The following is a 17,969-nucleotide window of genomic DNA, read 5'->3' on the forward strand; positions in this document are numbered from 1 at the left end:
CTGTTCTCTAGTTTATCTACTCCTGTAAAACGATCTCCTGTCAGCGCGCTTGAGTCATCACTAAACAAACTTCGAATTGAATCAGCTATTGCCTTGTTTCTGTTCTCTGTTGTTATATCCTATGTCATCTAAGCAAACTGAATTGTAAGTAACACAGCAACCAATCCGAACCAGCGCGAATGGGTCATGCCAGTCGAAAGCCACAGACCCAGGCTCAAACCGCCCATCTTCATAAAAAATACGTGTGCCGGTTCCAAATATCAAACCTGTTTGTGCCATTGCTGAAATTCTACGCATTCAGAATTTTCCAATTTCTATCTGATTTTCCCATTGAGCATTTTTCGTAAAATCATCCGTAAATTGAATTTTTTTAATGAAAAACTGAACTAGAAACGTTGAATACGAACGTAATTTCAGACGGTAAAGCTTTATTTGATCAACCTTTTCTCTCCAGATCGCTAATTTAACCTTCGATCGCGTTTTCCTTAGTGGTCAGTTTTGGATATTTGGAAGTTGGATTAGACAACTGTTGGACGGTTCGGTTAAATACAATTTTTTGCACTGGTAGGGGACTAGGTTTAATTTTTCTGCAAACTAACAACTTTAGATTATTCTCAGCTTGTTTCTAATTATGTAAGATTAACTCCCTTTAAAAATATGTCCCAATTTTATTAACTTCTCCGTTTTATCAACCAAACTTTGTTGGATGGTTGATAAAAACGGGTCATTGCTGTATTATATCAATTATTGCTGATTGTCGAAAGCACATTTTTAGACAACTAAATAGTCCTTCTAAAGAACTAATAGGTTTCGAAAACCTTTTTTTGGATTAATATTGTGATTTAAACACAAAAGGTTGTAAAATTAAGCGACGATGTGAAACAAAACGTATTTAAAAACAAAATTTTACTTTGCAGCAGAATAAAGAACCAATATAAGATTGTTTAAAAAAGTGTTAACCCTTATGAAATAATACCATTAAAATAAGTCAAATTCCAAACGTACACCTCTGGTAAACAAACTCCTATGGACAAACAGCTGAAACCACAGAAACACCATCGAGTGACACGAATTTCCACCCACTCCACTGGCAGCACTGACCTCTCACAATACTAATCCGCGACGAATATTATTGTGTTGTGTTAAATATCCAATAGGTACTCGCGCACACCAACACTTTCCGGACCAGCAGCTTTCATCTGTATAGAGCCGCCACCAGCCAGCTCTTTCTTCTTTCACTCCATGAGCACAACCAACCCAGCAGCAAAAATAAAAGTAACTGCGAAAAGGCCAAAATACCAGCACACACCTGGCTATCACCACAAGCAAACGGCGGGGATGGGAATCGAAAAATCTTTTGCACAACAGAAGACACTCGACCCCCAAGTTGGCCCCGTTTCGATTTTTCCTATTGGATTCCGGATGCTCACCAATATCTTCTTTCCTCTAGTACGGTTCACGACTGATACGCGGTACGCGTGTCACGACGGGCGTACAGATGCACGACAAACGCCAGCGAGCTTTGCGGAGAAACTGCCAGTGAGTTTGCCCGTGAAAATAGCGACGACGAAGGCGAAAAGCACGTATTACTAGCGAAACGAAGCACCAGCAGCCATGTTTGTGGCGATCGCGAGCGACACTTTTGGAGTTTCTTTTTTGCTCAAACCGTGCCACTATTTTTGGGCTAAATTTGACGTTTTTGCGTGGTGGAATGTCAGCGAAACATCAGTACACCGAAAGTTGAGCATGAAAAAAGGGGCACGGTTTTCGTCGTGTTGACATTCGCAACAGCGATGTGTCAAAAAACGTCAGGGCCTGGCACTGGCTCTCGGTCTAATCGTTTGTTTATTATCGAATCTCTACACAAAATACACTGCTATGTCGATTTTCTGAACGGTTGAATTTTGAATAAAATTTGATATTATTCCAGATAGGGTTCTAATTTGCAGGGATTTTTATTAAAACCTTAACAGTCGTGATTCGCTAGTTGGACACTTTTAACGCTTGCTTTTTAGTTGGACCTTTCCTATAGTTTAACAACCGATGCGACACCGATAGCTTGGGAGAAGAATGATCGCATGGTCGTTCTAGGCGAGGATTTGTGAAGAATTTTTTGCCGGCATCGGCGGTAAAACATGATGATGATTTATGTTCTACTTCTACCATAGACCATGCGGCAGCCTTGGGTGCAACGCCCAACTCCTACTTAGCAGAAGGCAAAGGATTCTTCACATTTCCTTTCGATCATGGCCATATGAGCCTGCCCAGTCCCAGTTTTCCGTTCTAAGTTTATAACTGATTCGCTCTAGAATACCTATCCGTCTTTCAATTTCATTGCTTTCGTTTCTCTTAGTTTCAAATTTGCCGAAAATAGCCAACAAAATCGATACAGTAAATTCGTTAGTTGGACAAAAGCTGTGGCCCAACCATCGTTGGCTGAATAGAGTGCATTAGACAAACAAAATACTAGCGAAATATAAGCCAAACATGAACCATTATTAGAAAAACCCGCCATTTCAAACAAATTGCATTTGTTCCTACGAGCAATTAGCACAGGCGAGTTAAGTCAAACGTCAAAGTGTACTACAGTAAAATGTGTATTTTAAATGTTCAATGGGAGGAATAAGAGATTAGCGTATACAGTCGTGATTCGCTGGTTGGGCCACACCTCTGTTCAACTAACGAATTTGATTCGTTAGTTGGACCGACTGACAGATGTCAAAAACTCCAAAGGAGACGTTAGTAGTGTAATAGCATCTATTCACATCTCTAATAATTGTCAGATTGATTGACAAAGTTAATTTGACATAAGATTTGACATTCAGATGCTTTTTAGTTGAACAATGGTCCAACTAGCGGAAGTCCAACTAAAAAGCGGTCCAGTTAAAAAATGTCCAACCAGCGAATCACGACTGTACTGCAAGAGGTGCGGATTTGACGGTCCGCTTGAAAGCAAAAGATCTTAGTACAAAAATCCCCGGAAGAATGGGTGACAACAAATAAAAAGAGAGCCGGAGACGAAAGTCGAAATAGGACGGTCGACTGTTGGTGTGGCGGTTGGTTGTTTTTTTTTGGCACACGGTGAGGGCACATGTCGCGCGGTTCGGTGGAAAAAGGTAGAGGAATCAGCAGCGTACGGGCGATAAAGTTCGTTTTTTCTCTGGTACTGGCCTTGCCCGTGGCGCTGGCGAAGCAGTTGTGCGCATTATTCTGGTTGCCACCAGGTTACGTTGTACGGTGGCAAGATAGTAGTGAACGTTTTGCTAATTACAGAGATGCCAGGTACTTTTTTCAAATGTCTGCAATAATAATTTTAAAAGTCTGTGAAGAACAAAAAATGTCGGGAAAGCTAGTGTAACCAAAAGCCTTTATGTTCAAAAATCTGCAAATATCTGCAACCAAACTAAAAAATCTGCAAATATCTGCAACCAAACTAAAAAATCTGCAAATATCTGCGTCATCGAAAAAATCTGCAGCTTAAATTAAAAGTATGCGAATTTGCAGACTTGTCTGCAAATCTGGCATCTCTGGCTAATTACGTGACCGTGAAATTCGCCTCGTGGTTGTCGGCGACGAGAATTTAGGTCGTCCGGGCGCTGTGCTCGGGACAATTTACCACTTGGGTGTGCGAGTGAGGAGACCGTGTTCAGAATACGTGATCGGTGCGTTGAGCTAAGTACAGGGAAGAGAGACGGAACCGTGCGAAGAGCGAAATCGGAGAAAGGTTGAGTAATTCAAGCAGTGGCGCGACCGGGAAGAGCTATTAGCTGAGTGTTTTGGGGTCGCACTCGCAAAAGAGGAAAAGGATTTACCTGGTCGAGAAGAAAATGCACAAGTGCTGCTGACCCAGCCGGCGGGGCACAGTGACGTCAGGATCGGGAGTCAACGGGAAAGAAAATTGGCACGGAGAGGAGTAACGTTTGAACCTGCGTGATCACGGCAGGCTCATGAGACACCGGTCGAATGATGAGATCCAGCAGCGATATAGGTTAGTGCACTCTGCTCTTTTCTCCCTTACATTGACTATAAGTAAGTTTCGTGAGATTTGCTTCTTGAGATTTGGGTGAGCTAGAAATAATATTGTTGCACTGGGGCCCAACTGGGACTTCGGCTGCTAGGTGGCAACAATGTAAAAATCGTCGAACAGCTAAGTCGGCGCAAAGGAAACGTGATTGGAGGCATCAAAACAGCGGACGACACGTAGCACAAAATTTCACACTTCGTTCGAGTGCCGATAGTTTTTACCAACCGGAACGAGACCATCCCACTGCTGCTGGTCCTGACAATTCTGGATTGCCTAACCATGGTCATGAAGTTTTGGGACAAGTTCGAAGTCAAAGCAACATGCTGCAGTATGGAAACAGAGCTGAATAAGGTGGAGCTGAAAGAAGATGAGTCGATGAAAGTCAAAGTACGACAACGTTATATAAGTACCGAATAGAGTACCGTGGTGGAGATGCACCACCACGCAAGCAGCGACACTATTCAATGTCTCCATATGTGCTAGAGAAAGTAAACCGTGAGATCGACAGAATGTTCGCTCTGGATGTCATAGAAGCGGTTAAGAAAAAAAAACTGGGGAATTCCTGGTCTGTCTGGACCCCCCCCCCCCCAACTTGGTGATGGTGAACGAAGGATACCCTATTCCCTATTCTCGTCGATCATCAACAATCTCGGCGACTGTGAGTACATTTCGTCAATCGATCTCAAGGACGCATTTTGGCAGTTACCGTTGCAGGAGGCATCAAGGCCGTTCACAGCATTTACGGTTCTATAGCGAGGACACTTCCAGTTTAAGGTAGTTTCCTTCGGACTTTGTACAGCGACTTAAGCTCTCGCGCATGATGCACTTGTTCGCAGACATGGAACCATACGTGTTTCACTATCTGGACGACATCGTAATCTGCTCCAAAACGTTCGACGAACACATCAGGCTGCTGGAAGAAGTAGCGAGGCGGCTACAAAGAGCAAACTTGACAATATCGCCAGAGAAACCGACGTTTTATAGCAGATTTATTTCAACCTGCAGTACCAATAACGGGACTGACGAAGACAAAGAATAAGTTTCGGTGGAGTTCGCAAACAAACGAAGCATTCCTAAAGCTCGAAGCAGCGTTGGTATCAGCCCCGGTGTTGCCAATGCCTGACTATACAATGCCATTTGCCATTGCCTGCGATGCCAGTGATGTTGCGATTGGAGCCGTACTGACGCAGGAGACTGGCGGAGAAGAACACCCGATCTACATTTCACAGAAGCTGTCGTTTTCGGAACGTAAGTATTCGGTAACGGAACGTGAATGTCTGGCGGTCATCCGCGCCATCGAAAAGTTCCGGGGGTACATAGAAGGAGTGAATTATACAGTTTTTTGTGGCCGTGTCGCACTCAGCTATCTGCGATCGATGAAGAACCCGCAGCTTTCATGAGCCGGTGGTTGTAACGTCTAAACCCATTCGACTTCGAGATCAAGTACCGGAAGGGGAGCATTAACGTAGTGTCGGACGCACTATCACGGATAGTGGCATCGCTGACCTTCGGCGGTGCGAACTCTCTCGAAATTTGACATAAGATTTTGACATTCAGATGCTTTTTAGTTGGACAATGGTCCAACTAAAAAGCGGTCCAGTTAAAAATTGTCCAACCAGCGAATCACGACTGTAGTTGTAGATTGAATCACGAAACACGTCGTCGCACATCTAATGAAAAATGCAGATGCTGCAAAGATGGCTCAATTTCTGGAGCGGGAAGTCTTCTTGAAGTTTTCGCGTCCCAGAATAGTCTTGTCGGACAATGGAAAACAGTTCGAGTCAACGGTGTTTAAGTCCCTGCTAGCTCTGCTCATCGTGCATATGAAGACGGCTTACTACTTCCCAATGGTAAACAAGCGGGTCAACAGAGTACTAATCACCTTCATTCGAGCATTGCTCAAAATTATGCCAAATGTTCGTTATGCCAAATGACCTGCAGGATGGTCATTGTCCATTATGCCAAACGGCCCGCTTCCCACCGATTGATCCCAAACGTATCCATGTGAATGAACAGGAAGCACGTAGATATAAACTTCCATTTAATGCAATTTCTGTCAGGCCAAGGCTACTTCACGAATTAATTGCACAGATTCGGGGTATGCGGCGTCCGCTCTGTGTCTGGAATGCACAGGTGTTGAAGAGAAACCGGAGCACGTGGTTGTTGACTAGCCACGATTCGGCTCAATGCGAAGCTATCAGTGGGACAGACACCAATCCAGAAATGGCATTAAGAGTGCAAGTCAATATTTATTTTAATGCTTTAACCTATTGGGTCATTCACCTTTGAAGTTTCAATAATTTACATCACATTATAATGTTGTTCATGGTTTGTAGTATTAGTACAGAATCCGTGACACATTTACAGCTGGTCGAGTAATCCCGCGTCCTTCAAAAAGGCCAGTAACACTTCTTCTCGGGCGGGGTCGTTTGCAAAGATCTCTCTAAGGGAGAGCGGTAGTTTATCGCGCTGCCGTAGGTCGGCTAACTCTGGACAGTTCACTAGAAAGTGTTCCACAGTGGTTCGAGTACCACAAGTAACGCATGTTGGTGGGGGAACACGCGAAACGGCGTGAGCCTGAGAGACCTTCGTATGCCCTACTCTGAGCCGCGACAGTACTCGTTGTTCCCTCCTATCAGTCCGGTCTGTCTAGCGGTCGGGTGAGCCTTTGATTCGCTGAAGGTGTCCGGTGCTGTTGCGCCAGTGGCGTACGAAGGCTTCGTTAATCCCTGACTTCAGCTGGCCTAAGATATCTGCGGTCGGGACGAGTCGAGTGAGACATCGGCTAGTGACCGTCAGGCGATCAGCCTTTTCATTACCGTCGATGCTGCAGTGATTGGGGACCCAACAAATTGTGGTGAGTGGGTCATACACGGCCTCGATGGCTTGGATGAAGGGGTTGCGGGATTTCCCCGACTCGAGGGCGGATATGGCCGCCAGAGAGTCAGACAGTACAACGACGGGTCTATCTTCCGGTTTTTGAACCAAAGCAAGTGCGATAGCCGACGCTTCGGCAGAAAACACCGAGCGTGGCGCCGGTAGGCGGAAGGAGAGTCCTTCCCCTATCCCGCTCACTCCTATTCCAACTTCATCACCGCTCTTGGACCCATCGGTGAATATCCGCACGTGATTTTTATACTTTGTAGCCATCAGTCGGTTATATTTGGCCCTGGCCTCACTACTGGCAGCGCCGGCCCTCAGCTCTATAGACAAGCTTGTGTCAAGATTGGGTCCGCGGTCCTGCCAGACCCGGTCACGAACTCGGTGTAGATAGGCGATTGGTGGCAGGTCGACGTCTGTATTTTCGCGGTGAATCTCGCTGACCGTCCGTAACAGAAAGCAGTCATCTCCGGATGTACGCTCCAAAAATCCCAGGACTCTTCTGGCGATGGTGAGTGCAGCCGCCCAACGAAGGGGTAGGATCCCGGCCTCCACGCAGGCCGCTTCAGCAGGCGTACTGGGAAGCAAGCCAGAAGCAGCGCGGATTGGCCCGTGATACAGGGGGCTTAAAATGTTGATAAAGCCTACCATACTACAGGACGTCAGCTCCACCCTGTAAAATATCTTGCTGTGGATAAGTGCCTGGCTAATATTCATCGCAATGCGACGGTTGCAGTGCTTGTGGCAGGAACTGATCTTTTTAATTAGCCGCAGTCGGCTCCAGCACTTGGCTTTGATCCGTCGAAAGTGTGGCAGGAAGGTAAAACGACAGTCTTTGGTTATCCCCAGAATGTTCGGTTCTTTGCGGTAGGGGACAATCACCGCGTCCAGCAGGATCGGCCTCTCTGTTTCGATATGGTTTGTGTTGCAGCGGTGCGTAATCATGCTTTTAGTAGGAGACATGTTAAAGCCGACTGATACAGCCCGTGGGCTCACCGCACTTACGGCGGGTTTGTATGGTGGTACCTCCCGTCGCGACGAGCACGATGTCATCGGCGTACACGAAAACGTAGATCCCCGCCGGTAGGCTGGTGAATAAAGAGGTCATGGATACCAGGAACAGTGTGACGGCGAAGACTGATCTCTGGGGGACCCCGTTGTCCTCCGGAAAGGTGTCGGAATGGGCAGCTCCGATTCCCACCCGAAAGGTGCGGTTAGATAGGTAGTCGCTCAAGAAGTGGCCCATGTTTCCAGTGATGCTCCAGTACTCCGTGACGCCACATGGCATTATAATCCTTCGCCACATCGAGTAGGCGATATCGGCGTGCAGGCCATCAGTTACAGATTGACGCACCACCTCTCCAAAGCTGGCGAGTCGGAACGCAAACTGTCGTTGATCCAAGAGTTTGCGCTCCTCCAGTAGGTCCATCAGCCGTCTGTTGACCATTCGCTCCATAGTCTTAGCGAGGCAGGGGAGCAGGCTGATTGGGCGGAAGTCATCCGGCGTTCTGTTTCCCTGGCATCGGTTTTGGGACAGGAATTACTAGAGCTTCCTTCCATGAGGCGGGCATCGGTTCACCACTCCAAATGCGGTTAATGCTGTCCAATATCGCCCGCTTGGCTACCGGCGGAGAAGGTTGCAGTAGGGCATTGCCAACGTCGTCCAGTTCGGCCGACTTACCGTGTACCGATTCCAATGCCGCACGAAGTTCACTTCCGGTGAAAGGCCGGTTGTACACTTTCCCTGAATCGGATTCGAAGCGAACGGGGTTACTCTCAGCCCTTTGCTTGATGCGTAGGAACGCAGGTGAGAGAGCGGCGTCTGCAGACATGGAAGCGAAGTGCCTGCCTAGCTCGTTACCAATAGTCGTGGGATCGAGCGTCGTGCACCCGTTAACGGTAATGACGTAGCCACTGTGTCGCCGCTTTCCGCTTAGGGCGTTAACTCTCCGCCAGAGCTCTGATGTCGAGGAATCTGGGGAAATACCTTTCAAGAATCTGGTCCAGCAGATGTTTTGCGCCTCTTCTATGGCTTTCCTGGCCTTTCTGAAGTCATCCGCCCGCTGGCTTCGGCGCGGGTCGTCTGCAGTAGTCTTCCTCGGTGCCCGTAATGCAGTTCGACGAGCCTGGATGGCAATCCGGACCTCTGGGAACCACTAGTGCACCGCCTGTCGCAGAGGTTTCCCACTTGTCCTGGGAATGCAGGAAACAGCATCCCGATTTATGATTCCTTCTGATCTATTAGATCGTCAACGGTCTCCTCGCAGCGGGTCCAGTCTGCCCGATTGTAAAACCACCGTTTTCGGCGGGTTGTTGAAGGTGGCGTCTGATTGTACACAACCTGGATTGGGATGTGGTCACTGTTGCATGGTTCGGCAAGAACAGTCCACCCACAAGATCCTGCTAGCGCCCCCGAGCAGATACAACAGGATTCCGTCTGTCCGGATGGCAATCCAGACCTCTGGGCACCACCAGTGCACCGCCTGTCGCAGAGGGTTGCCACTTGTCCTGGGAATGCAGGAAACAGCATCCCGATTTGACTCCTTCCGATCTATTAGATCGTCAACGGTCTCTTCGTAGCAGGTCCAGTCTGCCCGATCGCAAAACCACCGTCTTCGGCGGGTTGTTGAAGGTGGCGTCTGATTGTATACAACCTGGATTGGGATGTGGTCACTGTTGCATGGTTCGGCACGGACAGTCCACCCACAAGAACCTGCTAGCGCCCCCGAGCAGATAGAGACGTCGATGGCGGACTCCGTCTGTCCGCGGAGAAAAGTCGAACTGCCATCGTTGAGAACCAAAGTGTCGTTGTTTTCGGCTACTTCGGTGATGCCGTTTCCTCTCCTGTTACATGTACGCGAGCCCCCCATGGTGTGGTGCCCGTTCACATCTCCCATGATGATGAATGCCATCTCAACGTGCACAATGCCGCAGAAGTTTGTTGTCCACATTCCAAGTACTGCCGGGGATATACAGCGATATAACAGTGTACTGAACTGGATATTCGATCCTCCTGGCGACGGCTATCAGCTCGGTATCCAGAGATATCAGTCGGGATGGCACATCGACTCGGATGGCCAGACCTACCTTCTGGTAGAGGTTATCTCCACTGGCGGCGTCCCACGAATACTGGTGTCCAAACCATGATGCTGAGTTCGTCTGATCCCGGATGTGCGTCTCCTGCAGTTCCAAGCAGATGGGCTGCGTCTGTGCAATGATCCTTTGCGGGTCACCCAGGCATCCTCGAAGACGATTTGTGTTCCACTGGATGGCCAGTGTTGTTGCTTTTATCGTCGTAGCAGAACCTCCGACGGCGTTCCGGACTTAGTGTACCATACGACGAGCTTACCCGGAGAGGCCGGGTCTCCCGCACCAGCAGGCGCCAGGGGGGTGGGGGCACATTGCTAAAAGACGGAACGTCAGGGCCGGCACGGGGAAGCGGGTGCTCGTTTTGAGACGGTCAGATTTTTATTCGAGCTGGTGTGGTCTTCGGTGGAGGGGGGGTTAGTGTGTTTGTACTTACCCGGGTGGTGCCCGGGCCTCCTGCACCAGCAGCCGCCGGGGGTGCATCGCTACAAGGCGGAACTGCCCCGGTCAGGGCCGGCACGGGGAAGTGGGTGTCATAGTTGGAGATGATGACAGTTGTACTGAGGCCTGGATTGGTTGGTGTTGTTTCATTCAGACCACTGTTGCTTCAGGAATTAACCTCACAGATTCGAGGTATGCGATGTCCCCTCTCTGTCCGGAATGCACAGGTGTTGAAGAGACACCGGAGCACGTAATTTTTTACTGCCATTGATTCGGCTCAATGCGAAGCTATCAGTGGGACAGATACCAGTCCAGAAACGGCTTTAGAGCTGTTATTATGGTTGGTTGGTAATTACTTCTCTTCAAAAAAAACTTCATGAAACATTTACATATTCGGAATTATTTTATATATTTTGGCAAAAACCGCATTAAAAATCAAAATTGCTGAACTAGACAAATACAATATAACTTTTAATGTTGCACAATAAAAAGAGCTAATAATATCAAGATATGCTGATCACGCGGACAATCTCGTGTTCTGTCATTCTACGCCTGCGCATCGGAATAAATCTAACCTACAGCTCATCCAACAGGGGCTTCCGCTTCTTCATAGAGTACACGTAAGTGGGTGTCAAAATGTCTTGTCTGAAATGATATTGAGTATATTAGAGAATTCATTATTTCCCAAAGGAAGCTCATACTTGGCTCTTTTGGGTGATAGACTCTCGTTTCTATTGCTATGCGATTTGCGTTTCTCAAAAAACGCTGTCAGATCGTTGGGAATATTCTCTTTGTTATCCTCCGTATCCGGATGTGGGTCGAGGCCCTCCTTTAAGGTAGATACTTCTTGATCTTTCGATTCTTCTAGTTCGTCTATTTTATTATTCATGCAACTAGCTGGACATCGGCAATGGTCCTTGCAACACTCCCCGAGCTTTTTGCAGCCACGTTTAGTGGCACATGTGGAAGTGCAACTTTGGTTGGGGTCACCTTCGAGGACGTATTTTTTCATGACCATTTCGCGCACGCTAGTAGACTGGAATATTTAAAAAAAAGTACAGATGATCGATAAGATTTTAACACATGTGATTTTGAGAAGCTACAAAACACAATCCAGAATAATGTGCTATGGACTACGGACTCACCCTTTTCCGTTTTCGAACCGGTGTCGCACGGAAGTCGGGATCCTGTTCCAGATCCGATTCCCCAACATCGGTATACCAGTCCCCCTCGTCCTCTTCTTCGCTTTCGTGCTCCACTGGCACCAATTTGGCACAATGTAGCGTACGTTGATCTCGGTTAGCGTTGACTTGTTCCAGCTGTTTTGTCAGTAGCGAATTAATTTCCTTCATCGAATCCAGTTCCTGGCGCAATTTCTCCATCCGATCATTCGCTTCCTGAAGGATCGAATCGCATGCGCTGGCTGTCTGCTGCGATCGGCGAGCGTATTTCCGCCTGGATATGAGCAATACCGACAGTTTTTCCTCGTACATCTTGGCCAATTCGTTGGTTTCGTCAGCGAATCGTCGCTTAGTTTCTGCAAGTTCAGCAATCAATCCACGATTCGATTCTTCCAGGTCTTCCTCCGAGAGTCGGACATTCATAAGTTGATGTCGGATTGTTGCTGCCTCTTCCTGTGTTTCGGAAAATATCGACAGCAGCTTTTTAATGGCTTGTTTTGCCTCCGGAAGCGTCAAAATACTCTCGAGAATCATCTTCTGCTTAGAATCGACGTCGGTGGAAAGCAACTTCTGCTGAATATCGGCAATCTGTGCATTTCGTAGGTCTAAATCTTGTTCTTGCTTTTTGATTTCTTGTTCGGCGTGTTCCTCCGGGTGGTTTTTCATGTCACGAAGTTTGGCATTTAGCAGAGCACGGTCGTCCATCAACGTTTTGAGTAAGACCGTTGCGTGCTTCACCGAACGAATTAGTTCCAGTTCGTGATCAATCCAGGAAGGAATCTCAACTCCTCGAACAAATTTGCCAAGAGGTTTCGCGGCTCGCAGCGCTTGAGCATATTTCTGCCGTTCCAAGGCAATCTTCAAACGCTTATTCACGGCTAGGGCTTCTTCTACTTTCCGTTTGAGAACATTTTGCTGATTGGTATGGGTCATCTGAAGCCGATTCATTTGATTTGTTAGTTTTCTGTCTTTCATGCGCAATTGGCCGATTTCTTTCTCACGGCACTTTTTCCACTGGCGAAAACTTTCACAATCAGCTCGTGCGTCCTTTGCAAGTTTGACTTTCATTGCTTTCAACGCTTGAATTTCTCTGTTCAGATTTTCGACTCGCTGCGTGTCTTTTTCCTTCATCTGAAGCAATTTAGTCTGCTGTAAGCTTTTCTTGCGCATTGCGGTTAGTTCCGCTTCCAATTGTTGAACTTTCCTCCGTCGATCCTCCGCCAATTTATTCTTTTTGTCTACCATTTTTGTCATGTTGAGCTGACTACTTAAATCCTCAATCTGCTTTTCTAGTTCCTTTATCTTCAACTCGTATTCCCCGAGCAGTTCAACGCTGCTGCAACAGGTCGAATTCACTGTAAACGACATATCGCTAATGTTGCCCAGACACTTCCGGTGCAGTTCCTCCTTCACTTCCAATTCTTTGGTTAACTGTCGCAATTCATCTCTGATCTTCATCTGTTTCTGAGTGTGCGTATCTGACTCATTCTGGAAATCCTCAGATGCCGAATTTAGCATTGCATCCGTCTGTTGAGCATCGATTCTGATCAAAGCTGTTTCCTCCTTGTATGCGACCAAACTCGTTTGTAATTTCTGTTTTAGTTCAGACTCTGAGCTACTGACCAGCAGAGCTTCCATCTCTTCAATAAGCTTCTCCATCGAAATAAAACGCAGTTGATCTGTGGCCAAGTCTTGCAGAGCCATCTGAAGTTGCTGTTGAAGAGTGCGTATTTTTTCCGACATTTCTCGCTCCCTTCGGATAGCCGCGGCTGATGTGATCATACCATTTGGAAACTGATTCTCGCTGATAGACCGAATCACATATTTCTCAGGAGCCGTTGAAGGGCGAATTGCTGAAAATTTAGAATAACCTTTTGTACATATTTGTCACATATAAAAACTAATCTCAAACTTACCTTCCTCATCAAGATACTCTTTCCCCGTAGTAGCAGATAGCAGTTCCATCCGTAGTCCCTGAATAACAGCATTCAGGTGACGAATTTCCGCCTGATTTGGATCCTGATTAACCACAGCTTTGTTCCGAATGTTTTTCGCTCGATTCGCATACCGCAAAGTGTTGATCGTTTCCTCGCAATTATAATCGGCCGGCGAAATGCAGGCTATCATCAACGTGACCGAATTGCCACCGAGCGAATCCTGTAACAGACGGGTTAGCTTCGATTCCCTGTAAGGCACATGACTGCGCGGTCCTTCGGAAGAACCTAACGCTGAAATTACATTTCCCAGCACCAGCAGACCCTGGTTGATTTTAACTCCTTCCTTGAAACGCTCCCCCGTGGCTTGAGTTTTCTTAGGTCGCTCCGATCCGGCCAAATCTACCAGGTGAAATTTGCTGTTCGTTATCGAGGATTTTTCACCCTTCGAACGATTGATCAGATTAATGGTGAAGATTGCGTGACTTCTACTGGATACGGCATTCATAGCCGTCGATGCAACCGCTCGTTCCTGCGAACCTTGCATCAGCACCTCAAATGTATCATTCGCCGAAAAGATTGAAATTTCAGTCAGGCCCGGAATCACAATCTGATTATTCGCCTCCCGTATATCTACAACTCTTTCTTCCCTGGTGCCTTTCTTCGACAGCAAATCGTACAAGGTTTCCTGATATAATTCCATAAATGAACAGCTGATACTAACATCAACATCTTCAGTCGTCTCTATCCTTTTAAATATGTCATTGATCGCTCTGGGAATAACTCCCATTGTCAAACCCTTTTCGCCATCGAAATTAGTGCCCATAGTAAAAGTTTTCCCAGAGCCGGTTTGTCCATAGGCCAGTATTGTGACATTGTAACCTTCGTACAACTTTCGTAGCAGTGGGCGTACTGCATTCTCGTATAATTGTTCCTGGTTATCGTCAGGCGAAAAGGCATAATTAAACGTGAAAGCCTCTGGCTTACCGCTGATGCCATTTCCGATAACGATTTGCTGTTCCAGCGGATTTGGTTGATCTACAACTATCCGGCAGCCTCGGTCCTGTTCCTGATCGCTTAGGGGCCGTATCCGAACGGCAACCTTAACTGAATCTGGCGTTGGGTTCGCCATTGTAGTAACGAGGAGAACCGCACCGATAGTCGAGAGTTCAGGATCAAACAATCACAACACTATCGACGGACACGTTTTAAACAAAAGCTTGATGTCTGTTGATAAAAAATAGCATAATTTAAAATACACACAAGCACACTGAGATCAATGCGCTCAATTTAACAGATGTGGTGTACGGAGTGCAGGGTGGCCAGACAGAATTTCTTAATATCGGTAGGGTCACTAAAAGTTTATCGGTAGGCCGGGTTGTTGTCCCAAAAACGTAGTATTGACATAGAATTGTAAAATACTTACAACACAGATCTCAGACCAAATCCAACCCAAAAAGTGAATGTTGAGTAGGATGTGTCCAAAATCAATAAAAATCGGTAGTTTTCGGTACACTGAAAAGAACGATATGGTAATGCTGACTACAGAGACATGGTAGAAAAAACCTTTTTCAATAAATAGTAAAATTAACCATATATTATTATAAAACTAGCAGAAAATGCTTGAATCTACAATGCGGTTCGAATAAACATTCAAGGTAGATTTCACTATTTAGGATATTTGTGTTAACCTTGATTCCATGGTTCAAATGACTACAAATATTTTTCAACTCACTATACCTTTGGGCTAGATTTGCTTAAAGTTTTTCTACATGTATCGAATTTACCATAAGCATGGTAATAATGAAAGGATTTACCAGCCTATATAACTGAACATGGTACAATATTAGAATTACTATAAACATGGTATTTTTTCTGACCATGCATGTGCGTTATAAATGTCCGCCATGTTGTGAAAATATTCTATCAGCGAGCACGCTAGTAAACGCATGTTTTTCGTATTTTCAAGTGTTTTACAATTGATTTAAAATGAAAATGAACCAGGAAGAAATAATTGTCGACGACTGCATTTCTGATCCGCAATTCATCAACGGTTAGTAGAATCATAGTGAATTACTCTACTAAAACAGATTTCCGAAATTTTTATTATTTAAATCTCCATTCTCTAGAAAACGGCGAAAATCCTGAACTTTATCAGCTGATTATCGATAGCTGGAATCTGGAATCAGCGATATACGCAATTCTCATCGGTAAGATATGTTTCTCTGTTTATAATAAGCTATGTTTTATTCATTTTGATTTCAGGCCACGGAATCACGGTTCCGTATCTAAAGATACTGGACGAAAAGGCACTTGATGATATTTTTTCGGTGGCCAAGTGGACAGGGCATAAGCATGCCCTCCGCATGAAGCTCTGTGGATGGGAAGAAAGTGTATTGTTTAGACAAACCCCGCATGTCGAAGCGAACCAAACAAATTGTGTCGCGATCCCTGGAAGGCCTGGAACATCCAAGCATAAATTGCTTCCAACGAGTGTAACATATAGCTTGCTCGATGATATTTTGCAGCGAAATGAGAAGGGCAAAATACGGTACTACGAAACGCACAAAAGCTTGGACTCTGAACACAGGAAATATCTGGCTCATACCATTGTTGACTACTACATTGCAAATCATATTTATTTTGCACTTCCCGATATGGCACGTTTTGCACAGCTGATCTCGGAACGTTTTTCTCCAGAGATTTCAGTAATACACAAATCAAACTATCTTTTTAATAATTTGTGAGCTACATATTTATAATATTATCACTGCATTATTATATTTACAGGAAACCTATTATAATCCGCGAGACTGCAAGGCAACAAAAGAAACCCATCCGGATTGATTTATGATCGTTTTCATAATCGCAGTAAGAAGAAGTTTGTTAAGCTTGAATGTACGGATGTCACTTTCCTTCAAGATCTACGATCGAAAGCATTGCATCTTCCGCTCGAAGGTAGTGTACTTTCCTTAGAATAAACTAATATCATTTAACACTTTTTTCTTCAGAGAGGTTGACATCCCACAAGAACTGGCTGCGCAATAATTTGGAACCATTTGAACAAATCCTACAACACTGGAAAGAGTCACTTTTATTGCGTATTAGATGCATTCTACAAGACGAAGACATAAATAAGAAAAATAGCATCAAAGAATGGCCCAGATTGACTGACAGTAACGGTTACTTGTTGGTAATGATACACAATTAACTTTTAATGCATTGTATATTTTTAGTTGAATTGTTTTGCGGAATTTATAAAAAAAATATTGTCGTTATCTTAGGTTGACTCCGATTTCGATTTCATGCACGAACGATCCAGCAAACCAAGCAAACTGTTTGACCAATGGGAGCAATTTGCGACTGATTTCAAAGATTATATCCGTATAAACGATGTAAAAGATGATCATTCCCGGAGTCTTGTGACGTTGTTGGATGAACCTGATTTGCCTCAAGGTAATAGTTGTGATGTTTAAATACATCTTTCATATACAAAAGCATATTGTATTTTCACAGACGCTCGCGATTACATTATTTGCACTGTTTTTCATGCTATCATCAGGCCAGTCAGAACAGCCAATAAAAAACTTCCAACGATACTTCAAGCACAAATGGATGTATGCTTCGTTTGTGATACCCAGCAGGAATACTCGGATACGCTACGTGATATGAGAAACGAGTTTGCGTCCACCAAGGTTCCCTTCACGCCTAGAATTTACGCTGTCGGAAAACCTGAGTGTCTGGAATCCTTTTACGTTGTGACTAGTACACTTGAATACCAACTTCCTTCTTTTTTGCGCTGTTTAGATGTTTTAAAGCTTAGTTGCGTTCTAGACTTTGAATATCCAGAGAGCTGTGAACTTTTCTGGTGTTTCATCAGCCGATATTTTTATAACATCAACTACGTAAGAAAGTCTAGAAATTGCCAGCTGCTACATTTACTCTCGTATTTGAAGAAGACACAAAATGAACTGTCAACTGTGCAGGAAACCACATAATACGTTGCAAAGTCTCATTGACCATTTAACTTTAATTCACGGAACACCATCAATCTTCACGTATAAATGTACAATTTGTGTACCAGCAACATCTTTTCAGAATATTTATCGTTTCAAACGTCACGTCAACTTAATACACGCTACACGGAAACGAAAAACTACCTAAAATTGAGTTCCTTTGACTCAATCTCGTGGTATCGTGGGGGAACTTAAAATTAGGTAAACCGTGTTGAAGGTAGTTTCCATTTAACCACGGCAAAAATTACAACTCATTGATAGGTTTTTTATACTCAAATTTAAGTTGAATTTACCTAATTTTGAGTTCACCCCAAACAACTCAAAAGTACCTTCCTCCGCGGAAGACCTCGACTGAGTCGAATCTCTCTTTTTGTTTTTGACAACACTAATAAGTGCGAAAGCGACG

General features: G+C 45.3%; 3 protein-coding genes and 1 pseudogene across 5 annotated transcripts in view; 1 reads left to right on the forward strand and 3 right to left on the reverse strand.

The window, feature by feature from the left end:
* LOC131685288 (tyrosine-protein phosphatase corkscrew) overlaps positions 1-1,708 on the reverse strand; it is a 317,023-nt gene extending 315,315 nt beyond the window's left edge. For all 3 annotated transcript variants that reach the window (XM_058968898.1, XM_058968897.1, XM_058968896.1), the window contains exon 1: positions 1,431-1,708. The gene's annotated coding sequence lies outside the window, so the exon portion shown is untranslated. The remainder of the gene's footprint in view (positions 1-1,430) is intronic.
* Positions 1,709-7,868: 6,160 nt separating this feature from the next.
* On the reverse strand, positions 7,869-8,360 carry LOC131680952 (uncharacterized). Its single transcript, XM_058961666.1, has one exon. The coding sequence runs from the start codon at positions 8,358-8,360 to the stop codon at positions 7,869-7,871; it is 492 nt and encodes a 163-aa protein (XP_058817649.1).
* Positions 8,361-11,325: 2,965 nt separating this feature from the next.
* LOC131680953 (chromosome-associated kinesin KIF4-like) lies at positions 11,326-14,844 on the reverse strand. Its single transcript, XM_058961667.1, has 4 exons — positions 13,530-14,844; positions 11,578-13,466; positions 11,408-11,468; positions 11,326-11,366 (listed from the first exon to the last, which is right to left on the reverse strand). Exons 1-4 carry the CDS (start codon positions 14,677-14,679, stop codon positions 11,326-11,328), a joined length of 3,141 nt encoding a protein of 1,046 aa, XP_058817650.1. The 5' UTR covers positions 14,680-14,844.
* A 698-nt stretch (positions 14,845-15,542) lies between these two features.
* LOC131680954 (uncharacterized) lies at positions 15,543-17,626 on the forward strand (annotated as a pseudogene).
* The last annotated feature ends 343 nt before the right edge of the window (positions 17,627-17,969 follow it).

The sequence above is a fragment of the Topomyia yanbarensis genome, chromosome 2, assembly GCF_030247195.1.
Source record: "Topomyia yanbarensis strain Yona2022 chromosome 2, ASM3024719v1, whole genome shotgun sequence".
Classification (NCBI taxonomy): domain Eukaryota; kingdom Metazoa; phylum Arthropoda; class Insecta; order Diptera; family Culicidae; genus Topomyia; species Topomyia yanbarensis.

Coding starts and splice junctions, on each gene's coding strand:
- LOC131680952 (XM_058961666.1), bottom strand. CDS start 8,360: ATGGAGCGAATGGTCAACAGACGGCTGATGGACCTACTGGAGGAGCGC.
- LOC131680953 (XM_058961667.1), bottom strand. CDS start 14,679: ATGGCGAACCCAACGCCAGATTCAGTTAAGGTTGCCGTTCGGATACGG. Junction 11,469..11,577: donor CGGTTCGAAAACGGAAAAGG/GTGAGTCCGTAG, acceptor TAAATATTCCAG/TCTACTAGCGTGCGCGAAAT. Junction 11,367..11,407: donor CGAAGGTGACCCCAACCAAA/GTTGCACTTCCA, acceptor GGCTGCAAAAAG/CTCGGGGAGTGTTGCAAGGA.